Here is a 13484-nt window from a genome sequence, read left to right on the forward strand (position 1 = left end):
CATGGCTTACGTAGCCCGGCACATATGGTTTCTTCCTGCCTGGACTAACAGCCCTATTTAATGCCACCTTCCCCCTTTTTAATAATACTTCACCACAATGGCCTTTCAATTCTTCCTACTTGGGAAGCTCAGGCATTCTCCATCCTATCCCCTCTGCCTGGATTAAATTCTCCCACTTCCTTCCTTGCTCATTCCTTATACATTTTTCAGGTATTGCTTCCTCAGACACCTTCCATACAATCTCTCTATGCCCTATCCCACCCTGTCTCTGAATTAGAGACCACCTTCATCCCAGCACCAACACATAGCACACAGTAAGCACTTGAGAGATGTTTATTGAATGACTGAATTAAAGACTACTTGAAGGTAGTGTGGCATAGTGGAAACAACTCTGAATTTTACCTCAGAAGGTCAGATTCTAGATGGGGTCTCTTCCTGGGTGATCTTGGGCAGTCCCTTCAATGTTCTGAGGCTATTTCCTTGCCTCTGAAATACAGATGGCACCTGGCCTACATAATTCACAGGATTACTGTAAACATCAAATTGGAGTTGGTATCTAAAAGGGTCTTAGTAATTGTAAAATGCTACTGCAAATGTGAGTTAGTATACTATTCACTGACTCAAAAGGAAATCACATATATTCAATCAGCAAAATATGTTTTAAGTGCTGAATTATTGACACTTTACTACATTCATCATCATTATCAACCATTTTAAGACAAGATTTTATAAATGGTAGTGAAAAGTAAATAATTCTAGATGAAAATTTTTTATATTGCAAAACAATCACAAATAAATAAATGTAACAGATATCTTGTTATATTTATATAACAAGGTATCTCTGAAACACGTGATTTTTAAACAAGGCTAACTTTAAAGGATGCAGTAGATGAGTATACTGTAAACCATAGCACTTAGTAGGAGTTCAACCAGCATTTACTGGATGACTTTTCTTGTAACTTTTGCTTTTCCTATACCATCCATATCTGATAGTAATTCATAGTCAAGATACTTTCATATTTAAGTAATCTGTTGAGTGAAGAGCCCTAACAAAACTTAAAAGGCTTATTATTTAAGGGTTTAGCACACACCTCAAAGGATTCTAGAAGTGTGACACTGAAATGAGAGAGAACTTAGGTGGCACTAACAACACTCCTGGAAGATTGGAATAGCAATCACATCCACATGACCTGCATTGCCTTGGATAGTTGGTAGGTGGCAGCAAAAGAGCAGAAATTATAGTTCATTTAACCAATCAGGGCATTGGAAGGTTTATTTATTTATTTATTTATTTATTTATTTATTTATTTATTTATTTATTTTTGGCTGCGTTGGGTCTTCATTGCTGCGCGCCGGCTTTCTCTAGTTGCGGCAAGCGGAGTCTACTCTTTGTTGCAGTGCACGGTCTTCTCATTGCCGTGGCTTCGCTTGTTGCGGACCACAGGCTCTAGATGCACGGGCTTCAGTAATTGTGGCTTGCAGCCTCAGTAGTAGTGGCTCACGGGCTTCAGTAGTTGTGGCGCACGGGCTCTAGAGCACAGGCTCAGTACTTGTGGCGCACAGGCTTAGTTGCTCCATGGCATGTGGGATCTTCCTGGACCAGAGCTTGAACCCGTGTCCCCTGCATTGGCAGGCAGATTCTTAACCAGTGCGCCACCAGAGAAGTCCTATAATCTTTCAATGGCAATTTATTTTTCAGAATTCTACGCTTTATTACCATTCTTGGCTTGCTTTTTCTTTTTTTTTTTTTTAATAAGTTTACTTATTTATTTATCTTCGTTGCTGTGCACGGGCTTTTCCTAGTTGTGGCGAGCGGGGGCTGCTCTTCCTTAAGGAGCACAGGCTTCTCATGGTGGTGGCTTCTCTTGTTGCGGAGCACAGGCTTTAGGCGCGTGGGCTTCAGTAGTTGTGGCGCGCAGGCTTCAGTAGTTGTGGTTCGCGGCTCTAGAGTGCAGGCTCAGTAGTTGTGGCACACGGGCTTAGTTGCTCTGCGGCATGTGGGATCTTCCCGGACCAGGGCTCGAACCCCTGTCCCCTGCATTGGCAGGTGGATTCTTAACCACTGCGCCACCAGGGAAGTCCCTTGGCTTGTTTTTTCTTACAGTCTTTATTTCTTCTGTTTGTAAGCACTGAAAAAAAATTTTTTTTTTTTGGCTGCACATTGCAGCTTGAGGGATCTTAGTTCCCCGACCAGGGACTGAACCTGGGCCTACAGCAGTGAAAGTGTGGAGTCCTAGCCACTGGACTGCCAGGGAATTCCCAGCACTGCAAAATTTAATGCTTCTTTATTGACAGGAGGAGGATGGCATATTTGAACTTTCATTCTGCTTAAACTTTGACCTACCCCTATTGTGAAGATTTTGCTCCCAGACATTGCATTTGGTCAAGGTTCAGTTACAAAAAAAACACAACCACCACCACCAACAACAAAACCCTTCTGGACAGTTAAAACAGAAATAGATTTAACATTGGGTATTAAATAGCTTATGGAGTTGTTGGGAGGACTAATGAAAGAAAGAATCTCTGGGTCAGTGGTTCTCACCCTTAGCTTTGTGTCCCAAGCATCTGGGTTGTTTTTAAGAATATAGATTCTGGAATCCATTGCAGACATATTGAATCAAAACCTCAAGGCATGTGTATGTGTAGAATTAATAAGGTCCCCTGGTGATTTTAAAATGTAGACAGGGTTGAGAACCACTTTGAGGCTGAGGTTTCAGGATCATTCTCAAGCAGAACTGGGCCACCAAGGGAGCTAATGATTCTTCTGCAATCAGGAAACCATGTACTAAATTGGGAAGCTGCTCGCTTTAAAACTATGTCTTTCCTGCCACCATCAGGAAGCCGCCATGTTCTGGAAACTGCCACATCCTGGAAGCTGCTACTCCAGAACCCGGTACGTGATACTAACTAGTAAAATGCACGTCCTGCACCCTGCCTCTCAGTGCCAAGAGGCCGCAGTCATGGTGACCTCAGTTAATGCCACAGAAAAACTACGCTCCTCCATTGTGCCTGTCATGGAACCAGCAGCAGAGGGCTCCGGCCTCAGTCACGCCCTCCCTCCACATCTAGCATGGTGTTTCTGATGGTGGATCCTCTATAACAGAAGGAATCCTAATTGCAAGGATGTAGCTTTAACCTTTCCAGCTCTACAGAATAGGAAAGCAAGCTAGAAGGAGATTGGAATGGATGTTGTATACCCATCCTGTGATCTAGCAAAGGCATCATGAAGAAGATGAGTTGTTTTAAACACTGGAGAAGGCTTGATGTCACACTAGCCCAGATCTAAGGGTAAATGTAATTCATACCTTTCAGGGAATAAGTGTGTGCGTGTGCATGTGTGTAGGTATGTACACTAAGGAGGAATTGGAAGGGATGTCTTACCCTGACAGGTTCCTTGCTTCCATAGGAAAAGCAGACCTGAGACTGGCTCAACTCTGTAAGTCTGTGCTTGGGAGGGGTTAGGAGGGGAAGGGCCTACGTTGCCTAATTTTTTGAGTTAGTGTCTGTTCCTTTCTCCTCTTCTCTATCTTGGAGCTATAGCATAGAGCCTGGACACATTCTGTTTAAAACTTGGTTTTGCTATTTGTTGCCTTTGTGATGTGTCCAAGCAGCAGTATCTGTCATTTTGTTCTCTTTAGCTAATCTTAACTTTATCCTTCCCTCATCAAGACCTCTAAATGCATATTTCATGTTTTCTAAAGCACACAGTGCTAAGCATAATATTTTCCCATAGTTTACTCGCTTCTGGATATGTTGTTATTCGTTTTATATATTTTCTTCTTTTGGAAATGAACTATGTTTCCATAACACATTCTTTTCATTAATTGAGGTATGATTATATTTAATTATTTATTTGTGCTTTTTATCCAGTTAAGATCTGCTTTAATGCTTTGAAAATCAACTGTTTAATCCTCTCTTAGTGTGAGCATGACTTACAAGTTCACTAAAAATTTAAATCATGTCCCATATACTGAAATAGTTCAAAAATATTTTAAAATTAATAATGCTGTTCATGCACTACAGTGAGAAATTATTTTGAAATGTTATTATGTGAATATATAACAGGATATTAAAATGGACTTTTGAAAAGTAAACTTTTTATTTTAGGACAGTTTTAAATTTATGAAAGTATTATGAGGGACTTCCCTGGTGGTCCAGTGGGTAAGACTCCACACACCCAATGCAGGGGGCCCAGGTTCAATCCCTGGTGGGGGAACTAGATCCCACATGCATGCCGCAACTAAGAGCCTGCATGCCACAACAAAAGATCTTGCATGCTGCAACTAAAACATGCCGCAACTATTATGAAGCTAGTACAGAGTTCCTGTATACCCTACACTCGGTTTCCCCTATTATTAATGTCTTACATTAGTATGGTACATCATTTGTCACAGTTAATGAACCAACACTGAAACCTTACTATTAACTAAAGTTCATACTTTATTCAGATTTCATCAGTTTTTACCTAGTCCTTTTTCTGTTCCAGAATCCCATCCAGAATACACATTACATTTGGTCATCATGTCTCCTTTGGCTCCTCTTGGTTGTTTCTCAGGACATCCTTGTTTGACTTGACCTTGATAGTTTTGAGTATTATTGGTCACATATTTTGCAGAATGAAATGGACCCTTACATTTTAAATTTTATTTTAAAACTTTACATAAAAATTTCAAACATACACAAAATTAGAGAATAGTACAATGAATCCCCATGTACCCCTGATGCAGCTTCAATAACTATCTCCAATTTACTAAGCTTGTTCTATCTACACTGTCGTACTCCCAACCCCGAGGGTTTTAAAGCAAGTCCCAAATATAACTTCACAGCATATAACTTCATAGCATAACTTCATAGCATAGCACACATATATTTCAGTACATACCTCTAACAGGTAAGTCCATTTTAAAAAATACACCCCCAATGAATAATCACACAACAAATTTAAAGATAATTCTGTAATATTTAATAGTCATCCTGTGGTCAAATTTCCCCAGTGGTCTCACAAATGTCTTGAACTTATAAATTCAAATCAGGATCCAAATGAGGTTTATATTGAATTCTGTTGATTTGAAAAATGGGACTTCTCAGTTTTAGCTGAGACCTGAGACTCAAAACAAATCAATAGTTATACCCACATTACAATCTGGGATGCTAAACTAGCTATGTTGTCCAAAAGGGGTGTTCAAAACTGGTTTTAAAATCCTGAGCCCAACACCCTCCTCAGGCTCGAGAGGATTTCTTCGGGGAAAGTTTAGGGGAGCTGTGGCTTTTCCCTTTTTGCCCCTCTCCCACCATGGGAGAGAGAAACAGGGTGTTTTCCCTTCACTGCATGCCTAGTGAGAGGGTCTTTAAAAGAACCACTTTGAGAGCTTGGCTTTTACTCCTTGAAACTAGAAGGGACTGGTATTTGACCCAGGCCCGCGGCAAGTAAAAAGGACAGGCTGTGGCTGGAGATACCTGAATAAAGCCTACCAAGTGGAGCAAAAAGAGGTGGTTGAATTCAGAGCACACTGTGACTTCTATCAGTGGTAGGGCAGAAATATGAGTCCCCACAATTAGATGTGATGGGAAGGAGGGATCTGGTCTTGTGGTCATTTTAAAAGAAATCCCACCCATGCAGCCTTCTACCTGGGGGCTAGTCTCTCAGAGGAAACAGGCTGGAGGTATAGCCTTCAGTACAGAAGCTAGGACAGGGGTGTGAGTGCACAACTAAAGTGCAGGCATTGTCTATCAAGGGAGCAAAAGTCAGGAATTCCTCATAGAGAAAAGCTCTGAGTCCCTCCACCAGAAAGGATCCTGCAAAAGAATTAATCCGTTTTGAATATCTCCCAATCCTGGAAAGCCCCAAAGTACGTACCTGTTCCTTCCAATTCTCATCTAGGAAGAAGGAAACGTAAGGCGAGGGAAGGAATCAACCATGCCCTCTCCTACCCTAGCCTAAGCAGTACCAAGCTGGAAGAGGAATATCCTCCTGAGTTTGGAATATCAAACTGGACTGTGATAAAGAAAAAATTGTTTCAAACCCAGGCCAGATTTTCCTTCTGGGAAGAAATATGCATTCCTGAGAAAAATGCTTAAGCAATTTTCTGATAAACTATAATGAGATTAAAGGCTCTTCTGGGAAACCAGCTACTTCCTCGGCTGACTGACAGTCTGGTGTCTAATGATCTTGAATCCAGTATAGTTAATAATTATTTAACCATTTCTTTACCTGTAACGTGTTTCTTCCATGAGGGAATCATTGAATATTTTTGTTTAATCCTCTTCAGTTGTGGAGGTTAATGATTTGTATCCTGTTGAGTCCTGCTCTTTCAACAAAATAATTACAAAAATATTTCAGGGGTAGAAATATGTTGATGGATAAAATAATTTTCGTTGTCCCTGACATCAGTTATACCTCAATATCAAATTTCTGAGAATCACTCTAGGAATCACTCTCAACCAACTGTCGTGACAAATTATAGAGATTTACAAGTGATACCACGTCAGTTCAAATGTCATTTGGACATAGAGACTGTATTGCCCTGTTTCACAGGTTCTGGGACCTGGTCATTTTTCACACACATATCATATAGGGAGGATTTTCCTTTTCTATGTATTACCTTAAACATGAGCCTACATCATACACAAATTATTTAAAAGGGTTCAAGGAAGGGAATGCTATGACTAGGTTTTAATTTCAACCAGCAGTTAACACAAAGCCAAAGTTATTGCTCAGGTTTCAAAATTAAAACTTTTCACCTAATTTAATCATGTATTGTATGTGAAGAGCTTGCTTATATCTGTTTGCATCAAAAGCCAAATAATCATATACTTATACAGTGCTGGTAATTGTATGTTTAAATTGGTACAGGCCTTTGAAAAATTATTTGGTAATGTGTATCAGAAACAATACACACTTGTACCCTTTGATTTGGTATTCTAAATTCTACCCTAAATGATTTTTAAATATAGGAAAGAAGCTATATGAAGGAATATTTCCTTCACAATATTTTTTATGGTAGTGAAAAATTAGAGGCAACCTGAGTATGTAACAACAGGGACTTATTAGTAGGTAAACTTATGGTTATACCTACTTAATAGAGTATCATGAAATTACTAAAATATTCATTACAAAAAACTGTAACATGGAAAAAGAAAGAATAAAAGTTGAATTTATACAACGATATTAACTACTTAAATCATATATATAAGAGAATACACAAAAAAGATTAAAGTTGTGTTAGGGTTATGGATTTTCTGCTATTTTTTAAAAATTTCTCTAATTATGCACAAATGTTTTTGTCGTTTAAAATTAGCTGAAGCATTAGCAACATTTGCTTAAAATTTTTAGTCTTAGAATCACATATATTGGCAATTCATGCTGAAATGGTACATAAAAATTTGTTTGCTAATTTCAGCTGTTGGCAGACACAGTCAATTTTTTAGCTAAGCAAATGTCAATTGTTGCCATTGCGCTTCTGAAGTTACAATAAAGCTACATAATAATTGGCAGGAGTACTCTTGGGTAAATGTGGAGAAAAGTCAAAGATTGATTAAAAAAAGGAAAATGTCAACCTTCCCAGTCAGTGACAGGATCTTTGATAGGCAGGGACAGGACCCAGTTTGAGATCTTACTTCTTGGAAGGCGCAGTACTAGTGGGGAACACAGTAAATAATTGGGATGAAATCTGGTAAGCACTTGCACAGGCAACTGAACAGGATATGGGAAGATTTGGGAACTGGAATAGGTATTCCAGATAAAGTAGATACAAGAGCAAAGAGTTTTTTTAAAGACAGGGTGTGTTCAGAGAGCTGAATAACTCAAAGTGTCTTGACAATAGGTTACCTATAACCAACCTATAGGATGGGTAGAAGCAGGTAATAAGAGGTTAGTGGAGGCTGAAGACCTTCAGTTTTATTTGGAATGCAGTGGAGACTTTGAAGATAAGTCATTGAAAAGAATGACATAAGATCTATGTTGATTCTAGGGTCTGCATGGAGTGAACTGGAAGGGAGATGAGAGGAAGATGTAAGTTGTGAGGATTCTGCAATAAACCAGGATCTTCATTACATAAAATTACCGGATTAGTGCTTCCAGAATATATTTTACTGTAAATGATTTAACCACATTCCAAGCAAGTTTTAGATGATTTTTGGTGCTAACAGAATTGGCACATAATATTGAATCAGATTGCAGAGGATTATTTTAATTATATGGCCAGATGCAGAGAAATATGTAAAGATATCAAAGCCAACAAATATGTTGAGAAAGGCAAATTCTCACAAGTAAAAGGATTTTGATTTCTAGAAGGCAGCAGATTATCAATAGCTGTATACAGATTCTCTGGAGTTGTGGGTTGCTTTAAGACTTCATAACAGCTCACCAGGAAGTAAAATTTTCTAAAGTATAAACTGCTTTGACCTTCTGTGCAATTGGGGGCATTGCTGAACAATGATCAAGATCATAAAAAAGGGGCTTCCCCGGTGGCGCAGTGGTTGCGCGTCCGCCTGCCGATGCAGGGGAACCGGGTTCGCGCCCCGGTCTGGGAGGATCCCACATGCCGCGGAGCGGCTGGGCCCGTGAGCCGTGGCCGCTGAGCCTGCGCGTCCGGAGCCTGTGCTCCGCAACGGGAGAGGCCGCAGCAGAGGGAAGCCCGCATACCACACACAAAAAAAAAAAAAAAAAAAAAAAAAAAAAAGATCATAAAAAAGCTATACGAGTTCACAGCAGACAAGATTTTTTTGTTTCCATTAAAGTTTCTTGTCCCAGAATATATCACAATCCATTTAGAATATGGATTCAGGCCCAAAGCTTTTCTGACTCAATAGAAAAGATAATGCAGATGTCACCTTAAGAACGGCTCAAAATCGCCTGATTTGGCAGTTACCTAAACGTTTAATAAAAATTTACTCACTAACCAAATACTCTCAGTCACCGAGCTAGCAAATCTTCCATTTCAAAAGAATCATTTTGGGGTACCAAACTATTGACATCTGGGCCAAGCCTCCGCTTTTATTTAAACACAAACACTGAAAAAGAAGCGCAGCGATTCGTTAAATCGCAGGGACGCGTAGCTGGCATCCCTCCCGGGAAGCAAGTCTGGTTCCACCACGAGGGAGGGGCAGGGAAAGGACACTTCGGGCGCCAGGGACCTAGCGGGCTCTTTCTTCCAGGCGTCCCGGGCTGCCCTCACTACCAGTCCCCGCCGTCTCATTTGCCGCCTTCCGACGCGTGACCCCGGCGCGCTCGCGTCCGGGGCCGGTGACAGGAGCGGGGTGCGCCGAGCGGTCCCATGTGCGCCCTCCCTCTCGCGGCCGCTGCAGTCACCGCGCCCCGAATCCAGCTCCGGCTCCTCGGCAGAGGCCTCGCCGCCGCCATGTCTACCGCCAGGCCACTCAAATCCGTGGACTACGAAGTGTTCGGGAGAGTGCAGGGTAGGGGACCCCCTTACAGTGGGAGATCAAAGAGGTGTTGGGGAGGAAGAGTAGAAAGCTTCGACAAGCACACCCCATCTTAAGGACGCCCTGCCCCGTAGCATCTGGGACTTCCGCTCGGCCATGACACAGCAGCCACTGGGTGGGAAGGAGGCGAAAGGCGCGTGTGCAGAAGAGCTGGGTGGGCGCGGGGGTTGCGGGGCGGGGGAGCGGAGCCGGGGAAAGACTGGGAGAAGGAGGAACGGCCGGGCGCAGGCAGTGGGCCACTTAAGGGGTTCCGGGGAGTGCGGACCGAGAGGACAAAATGAAGTGGGGGAAGGAAAGAAGAGAGGGTCTTTGAACTAGTGGTCCCCGTTACTTACCATTGAACTACTGCGCTTGACATGAGTTCAGGATGGACACCTAAGATGGTGTTTGAGGGTTCTCTTTGTAGGAGATTATACTTTTTTTTTTCTTGTATAGCTCCTAAAAGAATTATTAAGTTGTTATCTAATTTTTGTTTCATTATAAGTTTAAATCGTTGTAGAGAATGTCATGTCTGGCTTATTGTAACTATCGTTATTTCTAACTTAAAATGTTAAATCACTGAAATTTATCCAATGGAATATAAATATGGTAGTGATTTAATATTTGCCATCATTCATTGAAAGTAAAGCTTTTTAACAGTGGGATATTTTGCCTCATACTTTTTCCTCTTTGAATTAGATTTCCATTCCATTTCCCCTACAGAATTTTATCCCATTGTTATGCTTGTGCAATTTCTAATTGGTCACCTACCAAACTTCTCTGCAATATGTATGTGCATATGTATGTGTATATATATATACACACATACATATATTTTCTTAATTTCCTTTGACCATAAAGCTCTATTTATTTTTTTTTCTTTTGGCTTGAGTTACTATTGTGACTATTATTAGAATACACTTGATGAAAATAATATAAATACATTTAAAAGTGTGATAAACATTATTAAAATTTAAAAGGTAAATTTGTTTTGGAAGTTTATTTCTTAAGGGGAAAGCTGGGGGTTTTATGGAACATTGATTAAAGGGTTGAGTTATCTTTGTATTTTGGTATTCTAGAGGTTTTTACACTTTGGGGCAGCGTACCAGGATAAGAAAAAGGATGGGTGAGTGTATGCCTTTTGTAAAGAAATAGCTCTTTCTTTCAAAGAGTAACTGTGGAAAGGGAGGTAGGAAAGGAGAATCATGGCGGATTACAGGTGTCTCCTCAGACAAGACAGTTTTAGGGAAAAAAAAAAGGAAATTCTAGATACAGAAATTGATAACTTAAAATTATTCATGCTTTGTACCCTTTAGAATGTCTTCGGTACACCCAGGGGTTAGGTATTCTAGATTGAAAACTACCCCAAAAAGTCATTGAAACATGTATATAAAAATGAAAATGTTGGCAAAGATCACTTGACAAACTATTTGGTCTACTGGACAGAGACGGGAGTAGTTAAGGAGCGTGTGTGTGTGTGTGTGTGCGTACATGTGTAACATTTACTGAGGGTGTACCATGTGCTGAGCATCCTACTATTATTTACTTAATCTTCATCACAATTTTGTGAGATATATGTCTTGTACTGTTTTAACAATGATAAAATAGGTAGAGTGTCAGTAACTTGGACAAGCCGTTAGTCGACAAATGGGATTTGATCCTGCATCTCTCTAACTCTAAAACCTGCACTTTCCCATTAGATGAGGTTTTCTGATAACACATAATGTATTTCTATTAATTTTAACTATGTAATTGCACTTTGTCCATATGGTGGTCACGTGGTGTATGAAGATCAATTTGGGGCAACAGTATACATAGTAGGAAAGAGAAATGTACGATATATAAACAGTGGGGTTTAAAAATCAGCTTTAGGGCAATAACTCTGTTGTTTACAGTATGTTAAATGGAAGAGAGTACATGCATACTATTGATTTATCAAGGCCTAGTATGTGGGACAAATTCACAATCACATATTTGCACACATATACACCAAAAATTGCTGAGAATTTAGGATGTGCCAAACTCTGTACTCATTTAATCGTCAACCCTATGACCTCAACCATTTTCCTCATTTAACAAATGGAGAAATTAAGGCATAGTGAAGTAACTTTCCCGGGTTACAAAGTAAGTTAAGTGGTGGCGCTGGGATTTGAACCTTGACAGTTTTATTCCAGGGCCCATGCTCTTAATCACTATATCCTACTGATCCTCCTCTCAATACCTTTTCCACCTTTATTTTGCCTTCCTCCGAACCCATGAACCGAACACATACATACACTGATGCAGGACATTTGGACCTGGCCATCTAGACCATTCCAGATGATTCTGAGGATGTTTTTATCGTCTTTTTGGCTCCAAGGAAGTTTGACCTTGTCAGTTGGCAGTCAGTACATTCAAAACTGCAGCTTCTGACTCTCTCTCTGGTGCTTGCTGGCACTATCACTGTTGCTGTATATCAGTCTGCGTCTCTCTGTGTCTCACAGAACTGCTCACAATTTTTTAGTGGATTACCTAAGAAATAAATACAAACCACTAGCTTTTTGTCTGAGTCATAATGATAGTGTAGAAATAATTGACAATAAATGATAAAAAATTTTAATTTTATTTTAATAATGTAAAATGGAGAATGATTAAAGGGGTCTTTAAAAAGTGGAATAATAAAATCTTAGTGAACACTCACTTGTTAGAAATAATGGCTATGAAGGTAAATTTACAATGAAGGAAGCTATAATTAGGAACATTGAATATGGACAAGATATAGATTGATAAATAAAATTGTCATTAAAATATTTAAATGAAAAATATTCTTAATGAAAATTGCTTCAATGATATAAAAATTAATATGGAAAATGATTTAACTGTCTTGTTCTGATGGAAAATTGATCAGTGAATTGAATTAGCTTGACGGAGCTTATGACAGAAAATATTTTCTAATCAAAAACGGGGTATGCTATTATATTTGTATTTAGAGTGTTTGAATTTAAATCATCCTTGGTGCCAAAATGGTAGTCAAAATGTTCTAGGGGTCAAATATACTCTGCCTTGTTCTCCAATACACACACCCTAATTTGCAAACAGATTGCATTTCAAGAACTAGTTTATAAATTGGTTGTTTGAAATTCAGGAAAATACATTTATAGAAATAATATTACAAATAGTGGGTTTATTTCTCAGGCCCTTCTGCAAAGTCCACTCATAGAGCTATAGGCTTGTTGACAGAAATAATCAATAAACAATCTATAATTGGAATAGAAAAGAGTTTTATTTCAGCCAAACTGAGGACTATAGCCAGGGAGACAGTCTCTCAGGTAATTTTGAGGAACTGCTCTGGAGAAGCATGGTTTCCAGCACAGTTTTATATCTTGTCAGAACAAAGAACATCTAACAAATCAGCGATTCATTCCTTCAAGGTTTCAAAAAAACAGATCGGCATGTACACAGTGAGCCAGTATGTCCTTGGCACCTGGGAAGAGAGTTCTATCATCAAAGAAGTACCAGCATTGGCATCCCAGAAAGGGAGGCATTTAATCTTTATTTTTAACATGGACATTCTTTACTTCTGGCTAAGGTGCCCTTTTCTTTAACAGTTAAAGCAGATGTACAGTGTTTGATAAGCCACAAACAGGCTGTTTTAGTTAGCATAAAAGTCAAGTTAATTCCTGGATAAGCCAGAATGACTTTCCCATACCTCAATATGTGAACATTTCTTCCATCAGGCTGCTGCTGCTCTCCATTGCTGCTTCCTTCCCTCTATTTTTTTAAAATAATTTTTTTGTTTGTTTTAGAATTATAGAAAGTTAGAAAGATACTATAGAGAGTTCCTGTATACTCCACATCCAGTTTCCCCTACTGTAAACATCTTACATTAGTATGGTACATTTGTCACAACTGGTGAGCCAATATTGATACATTATTTTTAACTAAAGTCTATACTTTATTCAGATTTCCTTAGTTTTTACCTAAAGTCCTCTTCTGTTCAGGATTCATCTAGGCTATCGCATTACATTGAGTCATCTGGTCCCCTTAGGCTCCTTTACACTGTGATAGTTTCTCAAACTTGC

The 13484-nt window shown here is 39.6% G+C and overlaps 1 protein-coding gene across 4 annotated transcripts in view; it reads left to right on the forward strand.

Moving 5' to 3' along the window:
* Positions 1 to 9078: 9078 nt before the first annotated feature.
* The window catches only part of ACYP2 (acylphosphatase 2), a 172121-nt gene continuing 167715 nt past the window's right edge, over positions 9079 to 13484 (forward strand). Inside the window, exon 1 of one of the 4 annotated variants that reach the window (XM_055089178.1) lies at positions 9079 to 9417. In XM_055089178.1, coding sequence (XP_054945153.1) covers positions 9276 to 9417 — 142 coding nt within the window. In that variant the 5' untranslated portion in view covers positions 9079 to 9275. The remainder of the gene's footprint in view (positions 9418 to 13484) is intronic. The other 3 variants (XM_024119086.3, XM_055089179.1, XM_024119085.3) reach the window with 3 other exon arrangements.

The sequence above is a fragment of the Physeter macrocephalus genome, chromosome 12, assembly GCF_002837175.3.
Source record: "Physeter macrocephalus isolate SW-GA chromosome 12, ASM283717v5, whole genome shotgun sequence".
In the NCBI taxonomy this organism is placed as follows: domain Eukaryota; kingdom Metazoa; phylum Chordata; class Mammalia; order Artiodactyla; family Physeteridae; genus Physeter; species Physeter macrocephalus.